This window comes from Typopeltis vanoorti, chromosome 4, assembly GCF_054136105.1.
Source record: "Typopeltis vanoorti isolate ZY-2024b chromosome 4, IOZ_Tvanoo_1.0, whole genome shotgun sequence".
NCBI classification, from domain to species: domain Eukaryota; kingdom Metazoa; phylum Arthropoda; class Arachnida; order Uropygi; family Thelyphonidae; genus Typopeltis; species Typopeltis vanoorti.
The window spans coordinates 64631447-64643893 of record NC_143552.1 but is presented as its reverse complement, the minus strand read 5'-3'; the positions used below and the strand labels follow the sequence as shown (position 1 = coordinate 64643893).

The window sequence follows — 12447 nt, the reverse complement described above, 5'->3', positions numbered from 1 at the left end:
CCCTAAAACACACTCCAAATCTCAACGAATATGGCTGTATTAACTTGCCGAAGATCTGGGAGACAGTCATATTAAGAAAAAACTAGCACTTTTCTAGGACTCTAGTAATATATGAGTTTTTTTTTTTTTTTATCAGATAGAGGGCGCCAAAATCAGGACTTTAGTCTTTGTGTTGCTGCTACAATTTTGTTTAAGTACACCATGTTGTTTTAGTCTCGTGTATTGTGACAAACTGTTTTTGTGCTCTGAAGATGCTGGTTATAATACCAGCGAAATATCAGCATCATGTTGATAAATTAATTATTTACTTAGCAATTTAAGGTTTGTATTTTATCTCTAACCAGCCTTTCCAACATCCTCACCCCCTCCACCACCACACCTGATGTACAAACTGGCATAGAGTTGACTCATATTCTTTGCCCTCACTTCCCTTATACATTGATACTATTTTTCCCTCCTTCCACTATTCTGGGAGTATAGTACAAGATACACATCACATAAAGAAACCATAAGACACCAAATTAGTTCAAGTTGTTGGTATATTTTGAAAAAATCTTTAATAATATTTTATATTATTTTTATTAAACTGTTGAGAGGTTACAGGGTTGACACTGGGGAGTTCTTTCACTTGGTTGAACAGCTGGAAGGAGTCATAACAAGAGGCCATCCCTGGAAGTTACGAAAGGAAACTGAGAAAGAGGGTGAAGAGTGGTTTCTTTGCATGGAGGGTGGTTGAACCATGGAATGCAATGCCTGATAGAGTGGGGAGAGAGAGTGGGAAAGGTCAATGTTCAAGGAGTGGTATGATAGATTTTGTGTTTCCTAGGTATCCTTCGATGAGTCTAGATAAACTTGTTTTTCTTAGAAAGGACCTCCCATGATGAGTCTTTTGACTCCATGGAGGCCTGAATAATAATAATAATGATGATGATAATAATTATAAACTGTAATATGAGCAACCAGGATTAGGTGTGAAAACGTTTTCTCACAAACAAACAGTTGTAGACCCCAGGAATGATTTCTTTTTTAATCTTAAGTGTCTCCCATTTACAAAAGGGTTGTGATCTTATAGTACATTAGCTGTGAATGGCCTAAAGAGATTTTTTTATCTTTTTTTAAATGTTTCATTATTACTTTATGTAAAGTGTTTTCATAATCTGAAAACACTCCTCTGGAAATCAAACATGGAACTATTTTAAGAAACTTCATCTCCAATAAACAGAGTGGTGGTCTTAAAACAAGTGCTGGAATTTATATCTCACCTAAAAACCATCACAAGCATCCAAATAAATAGTAGGATTCAAGCCCTTGGACTGCTATTTAGAGGAAAGGTGTGTTAAACACTTGGCCAACAAGGCCAGCAGCTGTTTATTTATGAATGCCAGGAGTATCAAAAATAAGGAAGATGAAATTGTTGTACTAATTAAGTTCATTCACATCAAAATCATGGGAATAAATGAAATATGGTTGAATAAGAATAATATCCTGAGGAGAAACAGAAGTGGAAAAGCAATTTGTCTTTTATGTGGATAAAATCCAAGCTAACCAAGATAAAATACAATCCTTAGTAAAATCTAAAAATATCATGGTGTATCCATTCACATTGTCTAGTTCAATGGTAACATTGTTATAGAATGTGAGCTAGTTGCTAAAACATGACCTTCCCTTAGTAAATCCATGTTGTTCATTGCAAAGTAGAGATTCACTGTCAACCCAATTCTGAATCGAGCCCTAAGCAATTTTTCCAAAATCTTCACCACCACTCCTGAGATACTAATTGGTCAACAGTTGGATCAGTCTTTGCACCACCCTTACCACACTAATACACCCTCTGTCCAAAAAGAAACCAAACTTTTCAAACATAGAAGAAACTAGTGGAGCTACCTGTTGTTTTTTGTTGTTGAAAGCAGCAACCTTCATTAGTGTTGTGATAACTGTTTATGACATTTGTTTCATTAGAAGCCAAGTTATAGTGCCAAGAGTGACAGCGTGTTTTGATGAACAGTTGGAAAATCAGTTTCAAACAGAGAGCTGCGATTGACTTCTCTTAAACTTGGTAAAAGTTTTACCGAAATGCATCAAATGCTTCAAAAAGCATACAGTGACGAATGCTTATCCCGTACTCAAGTTTACAAGTGGTTTAAGTGATTTCAAAGCAGTCGTGAGACGCTTGAGGATGACGAAAAGCCAGGCAGTCCAAAAACTGGACTGAGCGAAGTTAACATCCAAAAAGTGCATGATTTCATCAAAGAAAATCCGAAATCATTCGTAAGATTGATTGAAGATGAATTGGGGATTCCAAAATCAATTGTGCACAACATTTTGACCGAGGGTTTGTAAATTGAATTCGCGATTTGTTACCCACAAGTTGACCAAAGATCAAAAAATGTATCGAATTGAAAACTGCAAGGACCTCATTAAAACCGCTCGTAAGGACTCGAACTTCCCTGAAATGATCATTACTGGTGACGAAACATGGTGTTTTGAGTATGAGCCCAAAGCAAAGCACCAGAGTGCTGAGTGGATACCACCAGAAGAGGGGTATCCGAAAAAAAGTTGCTTGGAGAAGTCAAAAGTAAAGCCAATGCTGATTTGTTTTTATGATTCCAAGGGCATTATCCACAAAGAATTCATTACGCCTGGCCAAACGATCAATGGCGAGTTTTATCTTGAGGTTTTGAAGTGATTGACAGTGAGAATTTGTTGTATACGGCATGAATATCGTGATGCAGGCAGCTGGTCACTTTTTGCATGATAACGCAAAAGTAATTTTTTTAAGTATTTTTAAAACACACTTTCCATGCACTGTCGATATCCTTCCCATCCAATACCTGATACCATAGCACAGAACTCAGCATATCCCTCAGGTGGTCATAATTTTCTGCTTTGTAGCTAAGCATGTAACCTTTTCTGAATGGAACAATCATAAATTTAGCCACTTCGCACGTGATTATTGCATGATCACTGTCATCAACCAGAGGCAGAATAGTTACATCTTTAACTGAAACCCCCCCCCTCTGACACTACAATTAGATTTAACATTCTTTGACCTCAAGTTCCTTCTGTTACATGCTGCTTGAGGAAGTTGTCTTGCAACAGCTCAATAAACTCAGTTTCATTCTTCTCATGCGATTTCATAGCTACCCAATCAATGTTTGGATAATTAAAGTGCCCCATCCTGATTACTCTTTTCTCACCCATCCTATTTATTTATTGATGCATTTCTTCGTCACTAGCAACTGATCAACCAGGTTTGTAACAATACCCCCACTGTGTATTTAATCTTGTTATACTCCACCTCGCCAGGTGGCTTCAACTCACTGCCACATGAAAAATTGTTACTAGTATTGCAGTCATAGGTCTCAACTCTAACTAGATTCAAGACATTTAATATCATTAGCAGCACGTTCCCAGCTATCCTTCGTAAAAATACTGTACTCTTTGCACTCAATACCAGTTAGTACATCTGCTTCAAATAGCCAAGTCTTACTGATGTCTAGAACATCAGGTCCCAATATATTAACCAAGGCAACATACTCTACTCCTTTGTTTCTGATACTCCTAGCCTTCGTCTATGGATATAATAAATTAACCGCATGCTCTTTTGCATACGTCTGTGGTTTGCATGACACAGTTCAACAACTTGCAGATATCTGGTTCTTATCTGGTTCCTTACTTATGCAGATATTGTTACACATGCTTGACAGGTCCAAACCGGACAAAACGCACAATCATTCTCTCTTCATAATTATTTCCATAATAATAACATTCCCATCGTTAATACAGTTACCTAATATTGTCGCTCGTACACACAGATTCTCACGATTCCTCCTATTAGAATTCAGTTTCTCTAAATCTTTGTTAGATCTTATATCAATTAATAATTTTTCAGGACTCCATGTTGGAAGTTTAATGGAATTATAAACTCCAGGCACTGAGAGACTCTCAGTGCCTGGAGTTTATAAAATACCCAGTTCCTGCAAACTGGCTTACTTTGGACAGACAAGTAGATCAGCAGCCATTCACTTAGAAGAACACAAATCATACATACATCTGCAATCATGACTATAGTCAATCTGGTCTTGCAGACCATGTTTTGGATACAACCCACAGGATCTCCTGGACAAAAATGACCATGCCCCACCACCATAGTAAATTCATTAAAGAGAGATGTTTTTAGAATCTACAGCAGCACTCAGAAATCAACCAAATTTAAAGAAATACGGTTGCATAAAACTTCCCAAAATTTGGACATTAATTATCAGAGATCCCACCTTACATACTAGGCCACCTACAAATGCCCATAGAGGACACACCATCCAGATAGGAGAGTCATGTGTTTCACTTAGTATTGTGTTGTATTTGAGCGTGTGTTACAATAGTTTTATTGTAATCCCTGAAGATGTGTCAGTGACTGAGACAAAATATTGAAAGCATTAAAATCAGTTTTAATCCTTTCCTAGTGCTGTATATATTCCATTAAACCTCTGACGATGCCCTCACAGAACTTAAACCTCAACACTCAGTTTTCAGGACTCTTTATGCCAAATGCATTCACGTGAAGGCCATTCCTCTCCACACATCCATTACTTCTACGCAGCCTACACATCGAATCATTTGACATCATTACCTTTCTTCTTAATTGGATACAATTAATGTAAAATTCAAATGTAACTTACTATTTTCAATTTCTCACCCTTCACTCTCACCTTTTCCAACAACCCTGTTATGTCCTCTCTCATACTGAAATAATCTCTTGTTAAGTCATTAGTATATACTACAATTATGATCTCATTTGCTTTTCTTTTCTGTTTTTGAATTATTATTATTATTATTCAGGCCTCCATGGAGGCAAAAGACTCATGGTGGGAGGTCCTTCCTAAGAACATAAAGTCTGTCAAGACTCATCGAGGGGAGGTCCCCACTAAGAAACACAAAGTCTATCATACCACTCCTTAAACTCATTGACCGTTCTCGCTCTCACCACTCCATCAGGCAATGCATTCCATGGTTCAACCATTCTCCATGCAAAGAAACCACTCCTCACCCTCTTGCTCACAGTTTCCTTTCGTAACTTCCAGGAATGGCCTCTTGTCATCACTCCCTCCCGCTATTCAACCAAGCGAAAGAACTCCCCAGTGTCAACCCTGTAACCACCTATCAACAGTTTAAAAGTCTCAATCATATCACCTCTCCTTCTATCCACCAAACTCAGCAGTCCACATTCCCACAGCCGATCCTCATAACTATCATTGTACAGTCCTGAAACCATCTTTGTCATCCATCTTTGTATCCTTTCCACAGTTAATTTATCCCCTTGAAATCCTGGGGACCAAATCTGAGAACAATAGCCTAAGTGTGGTCTGAACAGAGACTTATACAATGGAATGATAACCCTTTTATCTCTGCAGGACAGTGTCCTCATAATTGCAGCAATCCTCTGTGTTACCTTCACCAACTTTGCAATATGTTCCCTACATTTCAGGTTTCTATCAATCATCAACCACAGATCTCTTGTCTCCAATACTTCCTCCAGTATAACTCCTCCCATAGAGTATGCAGCATCCCATCAATGTTTCCCAAACCTCAAGACTTTACATTTTGCTGCATTAAACTGACAGTCACCCCCATTTATTTGCCCATCTATCTAGCTTATTCAAATCCTCTTGCAGGCCTACCACATCTGCACTATTACTAATAATCTTTCCCAGCTTCACATCATCTGCAAACAACTGAATATCCCCTTGCAATCCACTGGCAATGTCATTGATATAAAGGTTAAACAATATAGGTCCTAGTACTGAGCCCTGTAGGACCACACTTGTAACCCTCTGCCTCCTTGAAACTGCTCCACCACAACTCTCTCTGATACCTATCAGACAGCCAATCCTGAATCCAGTTGACCAATCTGACATCCAGACCCATGTGCTGCAACTTAAATATCAGCTTATCATGTGGCACCCTGTCAAATGCCTTCGCTAAGTCTAAGAAAATTGCAGTATATGCCTTTCCCTCATCTAATGTTCTTGTTAAGTTGTTAAGATCTTGGAGAACGTAGTGAGGGACCGTATACAGCGCCCCTTCACAAATCCATGTTGACTCCCACAGAGAACATTACCCTCATCTGCCCAATGCTGTATACGGTCCCTCACTACGTTCGCCAAGATCTTAACAACTACTGATGACCGAACTCTCCTATAATTAGACACTTCCAGTCTGTTACCACCCTTATGCAATGCCACTATCTTACCTTCCTTCCATTCCCTGGGCACCTTTGCTGAAGCCAGACTTTCATTGAAAAGCCAGGTTAAAGGCACTGTCTGTTCCCCTAGCACATTCTCTCAAAACTCGTGGTGAAATACCATCCAGTCCCAAAGCTTTTCTGACATCCAGAGTACTCAGTATCTGAAACACACTCTCCTCCTGTACCTCTAAACCTCGAACCAGTCCTATCCCTCTAGCATTAAAACTGACTCCTCTAGGGTGAAATACTCCAATAAAGTGTTCATTGAACAATTCCACTATGTCCTCTGCATCAGTCACTTTATTCCCATTTTTATCCCACAATATCATTCTTCCACATTCATTTCTCCTCTTACTGGCCACATAGCTAAAAAATTCCCTAGGATTTTCTTTGGATCTTAGGGCCAATCTCCTCTCATATTCCAGTTTCGCTTTCCTTACCACACTAGTCACTCTTCTGGCCTGTGTCTTATATTCTTCATGCATCTTCTCTTCATCTGTCTCCTTATATCTCTTCCATAGCCTCTTTTTTGCATGCAATTCCTGTTTAATATTGTTTGTCATCCACTTTACTCCAAATTGTGTCCTCTTGTTCACTCGTGGTATACAACTTACTATTGCTGCTAACAAATATTCTTTCACAATTTCCCATGCACTAATGATATCCCAGCCTTTCAATTTCTCCCTCCATGAAACTTCCTGAAGTTGACCTCTAAGACTATTATAATCATCTGCTTTATAATTATACATATGTTCCCGTCTCTTTGATACTCCTGCATGTCTATTCATTTTCTAAGTCAAAACCATATGGTCACTCTCTCCAACTGGTGGGAGAGATGTCATCTCAGTTATTATCAACTCTTCTGATGTTATAACCAAATCCAAAACTCTTGAACCTCTTGTTCCCTCTGTTACATGTTGCCTAAGACATTTGTCCCTCAAGAATTCTAGAAATTTCATTCCCCTATTGCTACATGCATCTTCCTCTCTCCAATTTATACTACTGTAGTTAAAATCTCCCATAACAATCATTCTTCTTGCACTTGCCAAACTTAACTGTCTAAACATTTCCCCATTCTCTGTGCTCCTGGGTCTGTAGCAACACCCCACTAAATATCCTGTCTTGCCTACCTCTACCTCACACCATATGCTCTCAAAATCATTTGTCTCACTGCCTTCCAAAAGCCTCCACTCTTGAGGACATAAGTCATCACTTATTATAAGCAGTACCCCACCACCACCATGCTCTCCCCTCCTATCCTGCCGAAAAATGCTGTACGCAGCGACTTCTATTCCTGTTATTATATCCTCTTCTGTCAACCACATCTCACAGTGATCGCAATAATTTTGGGCCAGGCTGATGCTAACTGCGCCACCAATTCCTCTCCCTTATTCCGGATACTCCTGGCATTAGTATAAAGCATATAAATGCCATTGTTTCCATACCCAGCATTATCCCCTCTATTCTCCACTGGGCTCAGTGTTACCTAATGTCGTCTCCTTTCTCACAAGTATCGATTCCCACAAGAGGCCACCCCTGCTATCATCTTCCCTGGGACACACTGACTCGTTCAGAACAGCAATCTCTCCAGATGCCTACGTCCTTCCTCATTCAAATGTAAGCTGTCTCTTGCATACAATTCCTCTCTTTCTTCAAATGCACTCCAAGCATCCACATATACCAGTCCTCTCTTGTCACACATTCTAGCTATGACGTCTTTCAATATTGCTGCTCTTCTGCTCAGCTCGTTATTATCATACCTAGGCAACACGTCACGCACACTATTTTACCTCTCTCTGTCTTCTTCTGTTCAGCTTCAAGCAAAAATCTCATATCTCTTGCTGCCCAACTGACATTACCACTCAAGTCATTTGTTCCTACCATCACAATCATCTCATCCACCCTTTCTATTGTTCCTCCTGGCAAACACTCCTCACGCATCCTATCTTGAACACCACGGATCATTGAGTTGCCATACATTATACCTCTTACCATTCCTTCTCTCCTATTGTTTCCATTCTCTCCTCTTCTAGCATCCCCATACATCTCTCTCATTCCCTTTCTCCTACTGTTTCCATTTTCTCCTCTTCTAGCACTTCCATATCCCTCTCTCATTCTGTCTCTCCTACTGTTTCCATCCTTTCGTCTTCTAGCATTCCCATACCTCTCTCTCTCATTCCATCTCTCCTACTGTTTCCATCCTCTCATCTGCTAGCATTCCCTCTCATTCCCTCTCTTCTACTGTTTCCATTCTCTCCTCGTCTAGCACCCCATACCTCTCTCTCATTCCCTCTCTTCTACTGTTTCCTTTCTCTCCTCTTCTAACACTCCCAAAATTCTCTCTCTCTCTCTCCTACTCTAATTCGGCTTGCATTTATCTCTTCCATTCTCCTAATCTTATCTTTCATACTTCTGCTCTCATTCACAAGACATTCCACCTCATCTTTGAGCTGATCTATCTCCCTCTGTAGGTCAGTCACTTTTAATCTAAATTCACTCTCCCAAACAAAACCATCTCCTAAACTTTCACAGTCACTCATGCCTTCCACACTATCAACTATTATTTTCTCATTCATATATATATTTTTTTCATTCTCTTCTATCACACTACTTGTCTTCCTACATTCATTCCCTGTTCCTGGAGCAACAAAGTCGGATATCAATATTTCTAATGCACTTATTTCCTCCAACATCCTGCATTTTGCACACATACGCTCTCCACTCTCTTTCACAAGCCACATATCTAATTCCCGAGATGCATACATGCCGCAAGTACTACATGCCACAAAGTCCCTTGTGATATTGCTTATAATAGAGTTCTTAAATGGCGGAGGACTTGGCGATACGCCACATGAGTAAGGAATGATGACGGCAGCTCAATCCGTCATCATTCCTTACTGCCAAGTAGCGTAATCGTTAATTATTAAATTAATAAATTCTGTTAAATAAATAAGAAAAAAAGTACAAACAATTACAAGCAAAACAAAACATTTAAGTACACTAAATAGAATTAAATAAAATGAAATATAACTAAATACAGTAATGAAAACTTAGCTTCGTTTTGTCTTCCACCGTTATGCATTCGATTCTGATGGTAACCAAAATATATTATATCGTGACAGCAACTAACTTCCAAAAAACAACCACTGAAGTACACTCGTATTCAGAAAAACAATTTAGCACTCAAAAACGTAGAAAAACAGGGAGGGGGGGAATTGCTTGTGTTATGTGTAAATTTTTGCACCAGGAATACTTGACGTTCTAACCTGCTCATCAATGGCATGTTTTATGATAGTCACCATACCAAATAACATATTTTTTATAATCAACTTTACTTACCAGATTTTTGTTATTATGAACTAATTTACCTGATTCCATGCTTTGTTTTCCATTTTGCTGCTGAACTTTTTTATTTTCTATGTGTTCCTCTAAATGCCGCTTGACTTTCTGTGGTTCCCTCATTGTCTGTCTAATAATCTGCTTTAGCCTAGCGATATCAGAGATTAAATTATTTTCAATATCCTCATTAATATCATCTTTAATGGAGAAAACCTTCTTGTTCACCACTTTGCTGTTCTTGTTAGCATTTCTTCTGTGTTTGCAAGCACCATTTTTACACCTGTATTTATTATTAAAATATCATAATAAAAGTATGTTACAAACATACTAAATACTCTAAAAACATGAAAATCTACTCTAATATACTACAAAACTTTAATTTTCTAAGGAAAAAAAACAAAACAGCACAGATCACCAATTTTACACTAGTGCTAAATTACACCAACCACTCACAATATAACCTCGAACCCAAATATAAATTCAAATGTATATATATATATATATATGTTTTGTAAAATCTGGTATAATTTTACTTAAAAAGAACAACTAACTCTGGCAGTTAGGATAACCAAAATATCCAGGAGCACACTGATCACAGCGAGGCCCTCCATAACCAGGTCGACATAAACATTCTCCAGTTGTATTGCTGCAGATTTCTTCTGTACAGCCCGCAGGATCACATGAACAAACTACAAGAAAAAGATTTTCATCAACATGTGCTTCCATTTATATTTTTTATAAATATTAAAACTCAGTAATGATTAACTCAGCTTATGGATAATTCTGACTATAATAACACTAATGCAATCACTTACAATAACTATTTAATGAAATTATTATAAATAATCATAAAATTGCACTGTACACATAATTCATAAATTTATGAATTATAAAATGCAATAATTTCATATTATTATTATTATTATTGTTTGGAGCCTCCAAGGAGTCATAAAACTTATCACACTGGAGGCCCATCTTAGATAACAGAAAGTCTATCATACCATTTCTTAAACCCATTCACCATTTGCACAATTATCACTATCAAGCAATGAATTCCATGGTCCAACCACTTCATTCAAAAAAGTCACATCTCACCGTCCTACTCACCACCTATTTTCATAACTTTGAGGGATGGCCTCTTGTCCTTGCTCCTACCTCTTATTTTACTATATGAAAAAACTCTTTCTTGTGTCAATCCTGTAAATACCTCTCAACAGTTTAAATGTCTTAATCATGTTACCCCATTGTCTTCTATCAACCAAACTCTGTCATTTGCATGCCTTCAGTCTTTCCTTATAACTAATAATATTGTATAGTCTCAATATCATTTTGGTTATCTGCCTTTGTACCCTTTCCAAGGTTACTTCACTATTTGAAATCCCAGTAACCAGATTTGAACAAAATAATCCAAATGTAGCCTGATAAGTGCTTTATACAAAAAGTCATTTTTAGTATTGTAGCAATGCTGAAAGTTGCCTTCACTACCTTCATAATATGTGCTGTGAACGTCAAATTTTTATTGACGATCACTCCAAGATCTCTTCCTTCATCTGCTTCCTCTAGTATTAATCCACCAGCAGAGTGCATAACTCTCCATCTGTGGAGAGTTATGCACTCTGCTGTCCCAAACTTCAAGACATTATATTTGACTGAATTAAACTGATACCCCATTCAGTTGCCCATCTGTCCAGTTTATTCAAATCTTCTCAAAGAGTCAAAACATCAGCACTATTACTAATAACCAAGCTTCACATCATCAACAAATAACTGAATATCTTTCTGAGTGACAATATTATTGACAAAGGTTAAATAGCAAAAGATCCGTACTGATTCCTGTGGAACCCACCTGTGACCTTCCTTTTCCTTGATGCTGTTTCCCACCTCCACCTCTCTGATACACACACACACACACACACACACACACACACACACACACACACACACACACACACACACACACAACTCTCTCTTACATCTATCAGACAGCCAATTTCTAACTCATTTCACTAATCTGATAACTAATCCCATGTGTTATCAGATTAGTGAAATGAACTTGCCATATGTGGCACCCTATCAAATGTCTTTTGCAAAAAAAAAGAAAAAAAGCCAGTATATGCCTTTCCCTCATCAACTGCTCTTGTCACTTTATTACAAAAGGCAAAAAAAATTACTGAAACAACAGCACCCTTTAACAAATCCATGCTGACCTTCACAAATAATATCATCCTCATCTGCCAAATTTTGTATGCAATATCTTACTAATTTCTCCAAAACCTTAACAACCACAGAAGAAAGACAAACTAGTCTATAGTTTGATGCCTGCATTCTATTATCACCCTTGTGCAATGGTACTATCTTACTTTCCTTCCACTCATTAGGCACTTTCCTACTAGTTAGATTTTCATTAAACAGCTGGTCATTGAAGCTTCCAGCAGTTACTTAGCACATTATCTTAAAGCACAGAGTGAAATCCCATCCACTGTCACAGCTTATTACCTCCAGAATACACTAATACCTCTCTATACACCCCCTTCTTTATATGGCTTTTATAATCTTTACACAAGGTTATACTTTTATATCTTTACACTTTTATAATCTTTACAAATCTTTACTTTTATAATTTACACAAGGCTGTTATAATCTATAACAGCCTTGTGTAATTATGGATAAGTTTTGATTTACGGCCTACAATTTTTCAATATATAGCCAAAAAGTCAGGAAATCCCATGACGGCTTTTGTCATGTGTTCTAGGCAGGCCGCACTGCTCCGCGCAGGAACACTACTTGCGTCGTCTTGTAGTCGCGCAATCTTAGCATAGCACATAATTCGTCCCTGCCTTCTGTAAACATGCTCATGAGTAGGT

At 38.0% G+C, this 12447-nt stretch overlaps 1 protein-coding gene across 1 annotated transcript in view; it reads right to left on the bottom strand.

Annotated features, from left to right (window-relative positions):
* Window positions 1–12447, bottom strand: part of LanA (laminin subunit alpha) — a 1191635-nt gene that overhangs the window by 993519 nt on the left and 185669 nt on the right. The window contains exon 8 of the mRNA XM_090391815.1: window positions 10135–10272. Within this exon, the coding sequence (XP_090247941.1) occupies window positions 10135–10272 (138 nt within the window). The remainder of the gene's footprint in view (window positions 1–10134; window positions 10273–12447) is intronic.